Source organism: Cydia strobilella, chromosome 2 (genome assembly GCF_947568885.1).
Source record: "Cydia strobilella chromosome 2, ilCydStro3.1, whole genome shotgun sequence".
NCBI lineage: Eukaryota > Metazoa > Arthropoda > Insecta > Lepidoptera > Tortricidae > Cydia > Cydia strobilella.
This window is the reverse complement of record NC_086042.1, coordinates 5637836-5652428: the sequence shown is the minus strand read 5'-3', so window position 1 is coordinate 5652428 and position 14593 is coordinate 5637836. Positions and strand designations below refer to the sequence as shown.

General features: G+C 38.5%; 2 protein-coding genes across 2 annotated transcripts in view; one reads left to right on the top strand and one right to left on the bottom strand.

Annotated features, from left to right (window-relative positions):
- LOC134750698 (vacuolar protein sorting-associated protein 16 homolog) overlaps positions 1 to 1823 on the top strand; it is a 16831-nt gene extending 15008 nt beyond the window's left edge. The window contains exons 16-17 of the mRNA XM_063685933.1: positions 467 to 667; positions 1431 to 1823. Of these exons, the coding sequence (XP_063542003.1) occupies positions 467 to 667; positions 1431 to 1575 (346 nt within the window). The 3' untranslated portion in view covers positions 1576 to 1823. The remainder of the gene's footprint in view (positions 1 to 466; positions 668 to 1430) is intronic.
- On the bottom strand, positions 1819 to 14593 carry LOC134751188 (juxtaposed with another zinc finger protein 1). The gene is made up of 5 exons (XM_063686566.1): positions 14421 to 14593; positions 13852 to 14040; positions 13297 to 13405; positions 12550 to 12690; positions 1819 to 10445 (listed from the first exon to the last, which is right to left on the bottom strand). The coding sequence occupies exons 1-5, from the start codon at positions 14518 to 14520 to the stop codon at positions 10037 to 10039; spliced, it is 948 nt and encodes a 315-aa protein (XP_063542636.1). The 5' UTR covers positions 14521 to 14593; the 3' UTR covers positions 1819 to 10036.

The window sequence follows — 14593 nt, the reverse complement described above, 5'->3', positions numbered from 1 at the left end:
AACTACTCTAGTCTCCTCTCTCTCACTCATAAGATGACGTAAAGTGAGCAAGTGCCGATACAGTTGCGAGCAGGACCATTGATACATACGGATATAAAGATATAAAAGAGTGATATATATCCCAGTGAGAGAAAGATATATATCACTCTTTTCTTTTTACTGACACATTTCGCCCATCTCTGTTCTGGTATACATACACTATCAGACGTGGCCGTGTAATGTGGATGCGACACATAAAGCACCGTACGGGTGTAGCAATCCGCAAGTCACATCGCAACGACATAAGTATCTTGTTACTAAAAATACATGCTTCCCGAGAAATGCGCAACAATATACGGAGCAAAACCTCCGAGTATAACTAAAGACTTTACAAAAGCAAAAATGGACAAAACTCGTAGATTTCTTGGTTTTTCTACCAATACAGTCGGTCAGAACTCGACATTAAAAAAATATTTTTATTTACCAGGTACTGGTGGCTCCGCATCCTAACTCTAGCAGAGAAGGACGACTGGGACGAGCTCGACCGCTTCTCCAAATCCAAGAAGTCGCCGGTCGGATACGAACCGTTCGTGGACGCGTGCCTCAAGCACCGCAAGAACGACGAGGCGCTCAAGTACCTTCCGCGCTGTCGGGACGACATCAAAGTCAAGTACTACGTCAAGGCTGGGTGAGCATGTTGTATATCTACTGTATTGTAGGAAGCCGCCGGTCGGCTACGAACCGTTCGTGGACGCGTGCCTCAAGCACCGCAAGAACGACGAGGCGCTCAAGTACCTTCCGCGCTGTCGGGACGAAATCAAAGTAAATGACTAACAAGTAGGTAAACACTGAATTTAGGTTAGCCAAGGGTCGTCAAACTTTTGAGAAGAAAAGCCAAACAATAGAAATAACTAGTTTAGGAACCTCAACGAGCCACAAACGTTGTTTTCCTTGTTCTGTAAACTCCAAGTGTTAATATTTTAAGTGACTTGAAGAGCTGCAATTGTACCTGCAAACTTGGAGAAATCATGATGCAAAAGAAAAGGTTACTTATTTACGGAATTTAAGGGGTGTATCGAAAAAAAACTATTATACTATCACTATTATTATTTGTATCTCCTTGGATATCACGGGCCTATGCATCCCGGTCTTTTGATAGGCTTGCGTGGGGATATAAATCCAACACGTAGAGGCCCCCTTGGAGAGCTTTAATGTCATGTAGAACGCCTGCTGGAACCCGTTCACAGGCGCAACAATAGACACCCATGAACCGGTCGCAGCAGGCATTGGGACTATTGTAGAAAAAGTGAACAGTATACCGGTCTATGGATTGAAGTTTGGGTGGACAATGAGACTGGGCTATTGTAAAGAAGTCCGGACACCTGCCATAACAATGTTAAAACACGTTATCGAGGCAGGAATTATTATTACTATTTTATTTTATTTTCCAGTTTTTACGAGGAAGCCGCACTAGTGGCCTTCGAGCAACGGGACCCAAACGCCCTGTTCTACGTGCAGAACAAGTGCCCGGTGAGCGAATCGACCAAACACGAGAAAATCGCTGCGCTACTTGATCAGCTGGCCACTAGGAAATAGCCTAAATAGTTTATAATAATAAAGGAATTATAAACGATCTCTATTGGTTTATATCCCATGATTAAAGGGTTCCGAGTGTGGTGTTTAGTCGACACTCAACCGTCAAAATATTTAGTTATCGAATTATGAGATGTTTAAACCAAAATGTATTAAGTAAAATGTTTAATTTTAGGTTAAGGCTACATTCTTAATATTTATAATATTTTATACGAAAAGGTAAATATGTAAATAAAATACAATATTATGGCTGATTGGTTTTTATTATGATGATGACCGAAACACCGATAAATTCATGAAGTTACGACACTGACTCACAAGTTCTATTAAAGATAGAAAACCGTACAGCAAATATTCAAATAGTTGGCAGAATTCATCATCGAACTTTAAAGCTGCAAACGCACATTTTTTTGAGATGTAAGGGTACAATTTTGTCATCATCCCAGAAATACTTGTTAATGTATGTAATTCGAACCTGTATGAAAGAGGTCATTTAGAAACAACCTATGCAAACCGTACCGGACCCGAGCGGTCCATGTGATCTGATGGAACGTGTGCATACTGCCGGATGTGTACTTGCGCTATAATGAGGGCTAACGCGTATGAATTCGCCGCTAGGGGCGCTAGTGTAGATGGTGGTCTTTTCCATAGTTCGAAATGTCAAATGTCACTTGTCACTTCAATGACTGACAGCTGTTCTTTAGTCTTTTGGACCACCATCAACAGAGGCGCCAACTGGTGAGCAAAAAAACGATAGCCCTCATTGATTTCACACCAATCAAGTAAATTTTAAAAATCTAATTTATAAGTATTCTGAAACAAACAAAATTATAGGTAAAATCAATACGGACGGCCTTCACATTGGGGCCTGCTTACAAATTGAATACGGTAAAACGGGGTGGTTTTACATACATTTGGGGTTACTTAAGTCTCCCTACTTTTCAAAGCCACCCCGCTTTACGATAGTGTTTATTGCGAGTTCATGCATTTGATACTTGCGTTTAGTGGCAATGGTAGGAACTCGCAACAAGCCCCAATGTGAAGGCCAGCCACATTGACCTCTTTAATTTTGCTGAAATACCTACTATATGAATATTTAGCGCCGGTTCGGAGACAGGGTCTACTGTATTATTACTTGTAAACATATACTAAGCATATAACATCCAATGGAATTGGCATGACAGTTTTCTACGAGTATAAGCTGCAATATAAACACTAAAACTGAATGCTAAAATAGGATGAAATATATAACAATTATAAATATTCATTGTTAACACATAAATTATGAAACACTTGCAACCCATCATAAACTATAAGGCAATTATAATATTTAATTTATACACAATGGCAACACACGAATTCTTAATAAATACTGTGGATATTTTTCGTATAAAATAGTTGAGTAATTATTTAAAATTATTATTTGTCATGTTTAGAAAAATCTACATTATCTGTAGGTTTATCATGTTGATAGGATAGTATTATTTAATAACTATACATAGTGATACGCCATTTGCTTTTAGATGAAATCGTCATAAGGACATCAGCTCAGCAAGTAATGTTAATGCAACCGAAGGTGTTGAAGTAGGTACTTTAAGTTACCTGCAATAGTGTAAGGGCGAGTTGCGCCAAACAAAATTAACAGACTGATCAACGTCACGCAGCAAAGATTTATGAGATTTCCCATACAATAAGATTTAGCGAACGCATTAGCGGTGACAGACGGTTTGGTGCAACCGACCCTTAGTGCCAGTTGCACCATCCGCACTTGACAGACTGATCAACGTCACCTGGTGCGCCGCGGCGGTTTACTATGAAACTTTCCATACAATACAATTTAGCGAACTCTTTAACGATGACAAACAGTTTGGTGCAACAGACCCTTAGTGTAAGGCTTGAGTGGAGGCTCGCTCGGCGGGGAGCGGGGCGCGGGGCGTGCAGCGTGGCGTCGGGCTCACAAGTGATGTGAGCAGCGTGCACGTGCACTAAGACCGCTCCTATACGTTAGCATTTGTTTAACATGCACGCCGCACGCATCGCCCCAACGCACGCCCAACTCGAGCGTCCACTCAGGCCTTACACTTTATACAATCGTGATATAATAGAGGGCTTTTCAGTCGAGTACCGTGTTTAGGCCACGAAGCTTGCGGGGTGGCCTACTTTAGTATGGTACGAGATTGAAAAGCTTGATTATATCACTATTGTGTACAATACTTTTTCTACGAGTCCCTAATTGATATTTGCAACTATTATCCCCTAAGCTACGCTTGTTACACTCACAACCGTTTATGGATAATGATGACTTTCTAACTTTAGACAGGTATATTTTAGGTAAAACTTTAATTTTTAATTATCTTGAAATATTACACAAAGAAATCCAGTAATTGTTTTATAAATCTCTATTCTTCGGTAATAATAAAATAACAGTATATATACCCCTTAAGGTAAATATTACGGAACCATAGGGTAGTTTCGATCATAAAAGAGAAGTTTACCTAATTATTAGCTTCTTTTCTGAAGCTTTTCTGCCATTATTCAATCCATCAAATGTCTTACCGCTCCTATGCAACAATTTAAAAATTGGTCATTTTCATTTTAATTGACGAAAAACCTTAGTAATGGCAGATCTCTTTTAACTTTTTATTATTAAGTCCTTTAAAGACTAGATGCAACATTAAAAACTAAACCTTTAAAATATCTTTAGCACGCTTTAAAATATAACTTTAGATAACTACTTTTTTCAAGTGTTGAACAAACAACTGACATAGGTACTTGTATGAGCAACTTTAATGAATGAGCTATAAACTAATCTTGTGATAAACACATTTCACTACAATAGTATAAAAAGTTCTCTCAGAAAAAGCTGAATTTGACGACAATATCCTAAAATAACATGAAATAAATTAAGTTTACATTCTACAAATTTCCAGTGATCAGTCTTAAATGAAATAATGGCTATCAAAATGACACTTCCTTGACAATACCATGAGCAAATACACAAGTCACCTTTATTTCAAACGCATGAAGCTACAAAGTTACCTACAATTTCACAATTCTCTAATCTCCAATGTCCAGTGAAAACAATATTGGTCACTAGGTCTTTTTAAATTAAAATGATAACTGTGTAGGTGCAATGTAGATACATGTAGTTGTAGCTACATAATCACCCCATTGCATGACAATCAAGCGAAAATAATAAATCTAATTAGGTATAAAACATGTCAACTTAACATTTTAAATTAGTGAATGATTTCGGGACTCAATTTGACTTATTTAATTATGTTGTGACATAAAATGTGTGAATTCGTGTCACTCATCTTACTTTTAGTAGGTAACGTAAGTATTTATTATAGTATAGGTACTATACACTTAGAAACATCAATAATACGTGAACACAGATATAAGCTACAGGAAGTGTGGAGTACAACAACGGCTATCGATATTCGGTACCTAATGTTGTTCAGTCAATTTCACACAACTAAATTTCACATATATATCAAGCAACAATATAGAACCGATCCGAAAGAAGATCATTATTAAAATGGCAAGCACACCATACTTATATACTTTGGCTTTCTGAGATAAGCATTCAATGCAACAGGTTTCGAACACCTTCATCCTAGATGACCTAAACCTTCCACAAATATAATGGCCGATTTCTATTTGCCCCGTTGAACTGAATTATTTGACGGCCCGAGATACGAAAGTTACTGTTATTGTGTACTATACTATATTTCCAGTACTTTGTTTACGTAGCTCCTTCTGCAACTTGAGATACATTATCTGGTCTTTCGAAAAGTCATAACATAATAATAATATCCAAATCCATCCCCAGAGCAAATAGGAACCCGTCACTTGCGGTGTCCCATACTTTGGTATAACACCATATTTAATATTATCACACTTTACACAGCACCTCCAAAATTACACCATAAGAATATTTCTCTCTAAGCTTTTACTGACTAAGCTACCTCGCAGTCTATTCGCCGAATCCCTTGCATCTTAACCTGTCAGTGTCCAAGCTAAATCCAACCGTTTGTCGTTGTCATAAAGATCATTATTGTAATTCCGGCTGTTCATAATTTCGTTTAGTGGTGATTAGCACTGAACAACAAGAACCTTATTCAATGAGTAATAAGGAAGCGTTCAGATACGCTCACCAAAAAAATGTCTTAAAAAATTAGAACGTATGAAAAGACTAAGGGAAAAAACGTAAATGTTACCATAATTGAAATATTTTGGCATAGCCTCTATCTCTATCTTGAATAGAAATAAAGAAGTACTCAATGAAAGCTTTACTAACCAGATTTTTATTAATTTTCGCCACTGGACTCTTCATACGTATGAAAATCAGACTAATAACTACAATAATTCTTGTAGAGACATTAACGTACACAAAATAATTTCTTGTTTTGAACATTTGAATAGGTATTTTAAAGATATATATATATAGAAGGTATATATATATGTAACTACTTATGTTATATTTAGTAGGTAATGAGGGTTTTAAAAGTACAAAAAGTTTAGCTTGGAAGTCTAGAACCTAGGTTTAAAAATAAATTGTGAAAAACGGGAAGAGCCAATCTCATCTTACAAAATTGCCTTCGTAAAACTTCCATAAAACACATTTATATTCATATTATTCATAAAACTTAATACAACCATTTCAGTTAAAATATCAGTCAAATCTGTAGGTACATAACGTAAAGGTATACTCAGTTATATACATGAAGGCAAACATTAGTAAAGAGGTTAACTGAAATTGAGGTATTAGGTATAGTTTTTTTTTAACATGAACTAGTTGACTCTCGCTACACCGACGAAGCGCCGTCTCGACTAAAGAATAAAAAGTATAAAGCCCAGGTTACACGAATATACCTAGTAAAAGGGAAATCGCACGATGGCACGGTAAAATACAAATGTAGTAGGTACAACGAATTACCTATCGTATCGATATTCCCTACCAAGGAAATTGTTAACATAGACAAAACAACACGAGTACTAAGACCAGGAAAGTTGTGTTAAATACTCTTTTAAACCTGAAAAAATTAAAGTTAGAGGTGACCTCTGGTGGTAATTGGATTGTCAAACTTTAGCGTTTAGCAACCAAATTGCCGCGCAATGAACGAGGCGCCATACTACAGCTGTCAAACCTGCGACTACAATATTTTGCACTACTTTAGCACCTATTTAATGGTTACTAAGTAATTAAATTCTTATCGGGCAGGCTTAGTCGGTGACGCGCGAGTCATCCAGGGGACTTAGCCAAGATGATAATCATTAATAGAAAATGCCAATGGAATCTTACACTACCTATTATATGATGGAAATAGTCACGTGCCTTTTCGTAGCATCTGTACAATTCATTCTTTCTTTTCGTTTAGCGTTTGGCGATGGACTGTTGTTATCTTGGCTAGGCCCCATATAGACTGTCTACAATGTCGTTAAAAGGATCCACAACGCCAAAGCGAACTACAACAACACTATCACAAAACAAACCCAAGTAACAAACACCGGCCTTACTTACTACCTACATATTTATATACGAGTATGCTTATAAGCTTTTTTTTCTTTTTTTCTACATATCACATTTCCGAGTATCGTCTTTAATCTAAATATCGAGATGTTACTTAAAACAAATGCCATTTTTGTATTTTTTTTTCGCTTTAAATACTTATAAATATTTTTTTTAACGGGAAAATTTAGAAAACAATGCGAAGCGCTGCGATATTTAAGTACACCAACGAAGAGAAATAGCACAGCAAGACGCTAGTATAGGCATTAGGCAGGTATCGCACCATAAGAAGAGGCTGCGCAACCCACTCAACAATACGTATCGTGTGTACACCAAAAACTGTCAACTCGGTTTTAATTCTTACACTTGTTTTACCTGTGTGTGTAAGTAGTTCCATTCATTCGTCGTCCTTATCATTTGCCTCTTCTTAACTTAGGAGACCTATAGGTATACTAAATCGCGCGATACAGTCAACTACAAAAATACATACAATAGGTACGAACGCACTCGGGCATTTGACATCAACTCGAATATATTTTACAGCGTTCGTAGCGTAGATATTTCTGCAGCTTACTGTACAAATAACAGTTCACATACACACAGTATAACAATACAACATTTAACCGTGATATCCGGCTACAAAAAATGAATATTATACTCCTCTTTAAGTAATTACTATAATCATTGGACGTTACTAATAATACTAATCAACATAAAATAGTCTCGAACACAAAACAACCGTCAAATAAATAATTAATAAATATTAGTAATCAACATTCATCACAGTCACATCAGACCTTGGTACAAAAGGATTATCAACGACATATTATTAACGTTTTCATCGATAAAGAATATATATATATAGTATATTATAGTCGTTGATAATCGTTAATGTGGTTTTGGTACAGCTGTCACCGGTGTCTCAATTTAAATAAGAAAAAAAAACTCGATGGGAAAATGTACATTATTAAGGACTTAAGTCGTCTGAGTTAATTGATTAAATTCAATACCTAACGAAAGTTTATAGATACCTATACAATTTACGTGGGTAAACTTTGTACACGAATTAAGACCTCAACTGTGTACATTTTATTTAAACCCACCTTTCTAACATTACGACAAATCGTCGCTATACTTACTCAATCTCATATCTGCAACAATCATTTGATGGAAATGTCGCTTTTCTTTCATTCGGAATACGGTTGTTTTTGTCATCAAATGAGTGTTGCAGATACGAGGTTGAGTAAGTATAGCGGCTAAATAAGGATTATTAGTTGACTATAGAACGAAACCCTAAAAACACGCATAAGTACCTTAGTGTATCATTATAAAATCTTTGTGCATAAACAAAAAGCATGCAGTTAGCTACTAACATACGATAATCATATACAAAATGTGTAACATATTTAAATAAAGGAATGAAATATAAAAGAGTAACAAATATTTAAATGAGGGCTATTAATGAACATTTTTTTGTATTTTTTTTAATAGGAACTGCACGTTCACACTTAACATTAATGACTTTATTTTTTAATTGAGTCAGCGGTTGAAACGGTGTGATCGATTTTCGCCTAATTTGTTTACCGATATTTTCGGTAAATTGAATTCAATTGATTGAAGATTCTGTTCACGTTCTGTATTATTTGCTTTTGTAGGTACTCGGTTAGTTTGTTCTTCCTTATAAAAGGTCACAGGTACTTTTCGTCACATTAGTTAAGGCGGGACTCCACCAGTGTGCAGCAGTGCGGCACAAGAATTTTTGTAGGTACTTAAAATGCTTATGTGCCGCACAGTGCCGCACACTGGTGGAATCCCGCCTTATCGTCGCTTGTTTTCGGTCACAATTGTCATTCGTAACCTTTTTTATTCTTTTAACACGCTAATCGTTCTTGAAACATTTGCCGTTGATGATATATCATAAAGACATCACGAATAGCAAATAAGACAAAAAAGAGCAGTCTAACAAAGAAAACGGCGACAAAGAGAAAACAAGTCGAGTAGCCTAAAGTGTCGCGTTTTGCAGTGTCGATACAAACCCGATAGGGTTTCACGGCACTTTTCTGTCTGATGTAATGTAAGATTTTAATATAGAATAAATAATAATAATAATAATAAAAGAAACCGTGACGAAGACAAAATACAACGATTAAGTTCGAAAATATCATGAAACGATTGAGACGTTAAACGTTGACACCGTTGGAACTGACATCTCAATGATTAGATCTTAATGCAGCGTGAAGTACCTATCTCTACATTAGATTAATGCCTAGGTAGCTATACACTGATTCTGATCTCCTTAAACCGCGCTAAGGTGCGTAGTTGCGTACAATGTAATATACACCTACATTGACACCTCACCGCCGTTCCCAATATTCTATCTCATACTCAGTATATTTAAAAGTATAAAAGTCCAATAAGATTTTTATTCTCAGCTCATTGTCTCTAATCGTGGACAGAAACGACTGTTGGCAATCATTAGAATACACACCGTGGTACACACAAGGCATTCGTTCTTTCCGAAGTTATTAGGTACACGTCAAAAAGAGACGAACAATTTATGTCTATTCTAGATGAAGATAGACTTATTGAGAACGGCAGTTATGAAGAGTTTACACGAGCAAGTTAACGTTTATTTCCATATGTTTCAAACATGGCACTAACACCTAATTGCACAGTAGGAGCTTAGTTGCCGTTTTAGGCGAAGCATACGTCACAGTAACATCACGATTAAATTCGCCTTTATCTCACTTGTATCACACTTAGCGTACAATAGCGTACCAAGCGGCCGCTAAAGAAACTAAACCAGCGCGTATCGTAGTATGTACGCTAACTAATATTTAATAATATTTGGCTTAAAACTTAGGTATTGGCTTTTTTAATCCTTACTTTTTAAAATTAATAAGCGTCTGTGCAACTAAGCATTAGGGACAAGCACCAGACTCGTGTAAGCTAGGCGTTAGCCTCGTTGCCTACGTTACCGTACGGGGTGAGCGGGGTGAGCGGGGTGAGCGGGGCGAGCGAGGCGAGCGGGCGCGCCTGCACCGTGACCTTCGGCCGCTCGAACTTCGCCGCCGGCGCCAGCGCGCGAACGACTCCATTCACTATATTCACACTCGCCAAGTTGTGCTTGGGTATGGTGAAGGAGGGGAGATCCTTGGCTTTTAAAGCGTCATAGATCCGGACCAGTTTAGTGGTGTCGAGGTCGGCGGCGAGGCGCGCGGGCGCGGCGGTGACCACGAGGCCGGGCGCGCGCGCCGGCAGGGGCAGGGCCGCCATGTGGTGGGAGGCGGAGTGGCTCTTGAGCCCTTGGGCGGTTTTATAGCTTTTGCCGCATTGGCATTTGTATCCCTTTTTTACCCTGAAAAATGAAATGTTGCTTTTGAAATTTGATTGCAATTTATTTTATATTAGGCATACTAGGTACTTAATATGATCTATTCGAGGCTACTCAAATGACTTTTAATGACCAAACTATCATCAACGGTAACAGAAAATAATTCGTTTCGCTGTGCCTTTCGCGACAGTATTTCATTCCCAACATTCACCCTCCATTCGACATTTTTCTCATGCTCGTCATCAGTGATGTCCCTAGCCCCGAGATAGCATAACAATTTTTCACTCTTTCCATCCTCTTTTCTTTAACCTTAACTCCATTGCCATTGTAGGTAAAATCCGTCGCACGCGTCCGCACAGTTAGCGTTGTTCATACTATTTTTCGTTAACCGGTAACCCGCTCAACACTTTATTTCACGTATGTTCATTTTCATTCCTTTCGTTTCCAAAGATCCATACAGTCTAATAGTTACCCATACATACATACATACATATAATCACGCCTATTTCCCGGAGGGGTAGGCAGAGACCACGGATTTCCACTTGCTACGATCCTACGATTACCCATATCGGTGTAAAATGATACATTTGACAAGTCCACTTCTCTATCCAATTAATGTCTAATGTAATCATCTACTAACAACTTTCAGAGCAAAACCACAAGAGTTAATTGAATCATTATTGACCGACCTGACTAATGATTATAAGGGTGGTAATCCACCTGTCCACTCTCTCATTAAGCAAAATGTGAGACGCAATACACATTGGACAAAGAAATTGGATAGATGGAATACAACCCTAACTCATGTAACATGTTACCCTATCGCTTTGTGACTTTTATGAAACGCACTACAACAATGATGCTATATATAAATAGATTACTTGAACTGACTTACAAATCGATAGATGAATGTATCACTTTATCTATACGAATTCAAAACTATTACCCGTAAATATTATAAAAATATCAATTCAATCCGTTACCCATTTCTTCCAGAAATACTCCTGCGCGGTTAGACGCTTCTTAAGTCTTGGCAAATACTTTTTGGTGACGTGATTCGGCGCAGTTACAAACGGGTATTTTCTATTGATAAAATTGAGATTGTTGAATTAATTGTTACTTCCACGAAATTTATAGGTATACCCTCCTAATTGAATTGGAAACCATGAGTAAGAATTCAATTAAAAACCATCAAGTCTAGATTCTAGCGGTTCTCTTGACGACTTGCGCGTTGGCGACTCCGTGAAGATTGCACACCCCACACTCAATGAACGGATTCAACTTTAAAGCCCTGTGCACACCGGATGCGTATGCGTAGCGTGCATGTGCACATGCGTGTTGTAATATACAGATCTTGATGAGAGAAAACACAAAGCTTGCGTGGCGTGCACGACGCACACGCAGCCGGTGTGCACAGGTTTTAAAGGCCAGAGCACACCGGGTACGTGTGCGTAGACGTGCACGTGCGCGTTGTAATATACAGATCCTTATGAGAGACGGCACACCGCTTGCGTAACGTGTGCGTGTGCGGCTCAAACATTTTAGCGCAAGTGCACGTCTACGCACACGCACTCGGTGTGCGCTGGCCTTAAAAATGGCGGCGGCATCTGTCATGCCACAGATCTCAAATTTTTCATTCATGCAAGCAACGCTGATAGATGGTTTAGTGCAATCGGTTTTTACAGGTACCTTATGCAATCAATTGCATTCATCATCAAATCATCAAGTAGTAACAGATCGCGGGCTAGGCGCAAACTTCGTCAGTCATCGCCTCCCGGGCGAAAACTCGTATAGCGGATAACGGCTATGTATGATGAACCCTCGTGGACGTCATCTGCCGTTCCGTTGGTGGGTTGAGGAATGGCAGCCACAGAAACACGTAAAAAAATTTAGTCATCGCCTCTCGCTTGATACTTTGTCAGATGATAGTTTAGATGATATTGTGAATAAATTAAATCGTCAGCCGATTGTATCGCAGTGGAAAGACCGTCAGCTGATCATATGAACAGGTCATCATACATAGCCGTTAACCACTATACGAGTTTTCGCCCGGGAGGAGATTGGTCATGGAAATCTGTTCCTGGCCCGCGGTCTAAAAGTAATCAAATTAAAAGTAAAAGATACTGACTTGCCATCCTTCTTGTGGCCGTTCTTGGAGTGGTACTTGATGCCGTTGACGTTCTTGTAGCGTTTCTTGCAGCCGGGCACGGGGCACGCGAACGGCTTGTCTTGCACCGTCGGGCCTACCGCGGACGCTGCGCCTAGGCGACTGCAAACAGTACAAACATGAAGCTTAGTGCTAAGAGCTAACTGCTAAGTTATCGGCGTATTTATACAGCGAGTGGTATAGTTGTTCTCTCTGGCAGTCATAAGACAAGGCGTATTGCGACGATTCCCAGCAGCTTGCCTGTTTTGAGACAATTTGCCACTCGATTTTGACGATCGGTCTGGCTTTGTGGGTAGTGACCCTGCCTGTGAAGCCGATGGTCCTGGGTTCGAATCCCGATAAGGGCATTTATTTGTGTGATGAGCACAGATATTTGTTCCTGTGTCATGGGTGTTTTCTATGTATTTATTAAGTATTTATATATTATATATATTGTTGTCTGAGTACCCATAACACAAACCTCCTTGGGCTTAGTCAATCTGTGTAAGAATGTCCTATAATATTTATTTATAATTCTAAATACTTCAATACAAGCACATAAATTAATAGATCAATACTAGAGTAACCCAATTTGATCCCGACATAGTTTGGAATTTTTATAACTATTTGAGCTTGGGCCTCCTTAAGTATTGAAATATTGATTATGATTATGATTGTTACTTTCGGCTTTATTTAACTAAGTGTGTTTAGATAAGAGTTTGGGCTTACTTGACACCATAACGCAGTATGTATTCGGAGCTATACTCCTCCACAGTAGTCCAAGAATCATTGCTGTCTTCCGACGGGCTCATCATTTCGTCCTCGTCCATGTCGCTGCCTGCAACAACATCACATGACTAAATAGGTATTGTCACTAACTTGCAAGAGGATAGATAGGCATATCTATACACATGTACCTATATAGAATTGTAGATAGCCCCTCCCCTAGACCACCTAATTTGTTGTTTATGGAGTTAGGAACTCCAAGCTAATGACAATAAAAAAATCCAAAGATTAGCTTGTTTCTTGTTATCACTGTTGCAAAGTATGTAAATACTACCTACCTACATATGATAAGTAATAAAGCAGGTATCATGTTTTGAGAACTATTCGACCATGTTGTGCAAGAACGCTTAAATAATTTAAATATGTTAATAAAACGGGGCCGTGAGCTTAATTATGAACATATTTGTTGCAAACCATAAAGAACCGCGAATCCGAACCTTGCAGTGTTCGGAATTGCTCTAGCAGAAATAGTGGTAGAAATAAATCATTATCACTTACCAGTAGGGGTGCTGCTTCGGACAGATGGTGTTTTGGGTGCAGAGAGCAGGCGCCGCCGAACCTCGGCCACTGGGGGCATGTTTTGGATCTCCCGCCTGGAGGCCTCGGTAAAAAACTTCAACACATAACTTAACGGAATACACGACGGCTGGGAAGCCTCTTTTTGTTCAACGACGGCAGGATCATAATCTGAAAATGCAATTCGTGAGCTTTAAGTTCTGATCGTGAACATTGATCACTGATCAGCTGTTAAATCAAAACAGCTGATTCGAGTAAACAAACGCCTTAGCACAAAAACAATGAAGCAAATATTTCGATCGAACACACATAAATATATATAAAAATCACGGCCGTACAATCATCTATTTTTATTGCATTAGCATCTTGTATAGAAGACAGACATCTAAAATAAAAATGAATATTGCCGCGGTGCCCTCATAGCAGAAATGCTTTCCAATACTGACAACATAAACGAACTTCACAACTATGCAAAGATGGGAGGTATCATAAATATAAAACAATTGTTCGTCATGCATAGAAAGCAGATGGGATGAATATTTTATATTTACCGATATGGACGTCTTCGATGTGTTCAATTAAGTCCGCTAATCTCGGAAAAGTTATGCCACAGCCGTTGTATTTACATATGTTTATCATGAAGACGGCCATCTTCGTACAGATGTTGATGTACTGAGTCAAATTCAAGACAAGACTCAACGTTAGTTTTTCTTATCATTTGCCA

Excerpts from the sequence above, each read along its gene's own strand:
- LOC134751188 (XM_063686566.1), bottom strand. The coding sequence starts at position 14,520 with ATGGCCGTCTTCATGATAAACATATGTAAATACAACGGCTGTGGCATA. Across the intron at positions 12,691-13,296 it reads ATACTGCGTTATGGTGTCAA|TCGCCTAGGCGCAGCGTCCG; the intron begins GTAAGCCCAAAC and ends TACTGTTTGCAG. Across the intron at positions 10,446-12,549 it reads GGCCACAAGAAGGATGGCAA|GGTAAAAAAGGGATACAAAT; the intron begins GTCAGTATCTTT and ends TTCATTTTTCAG.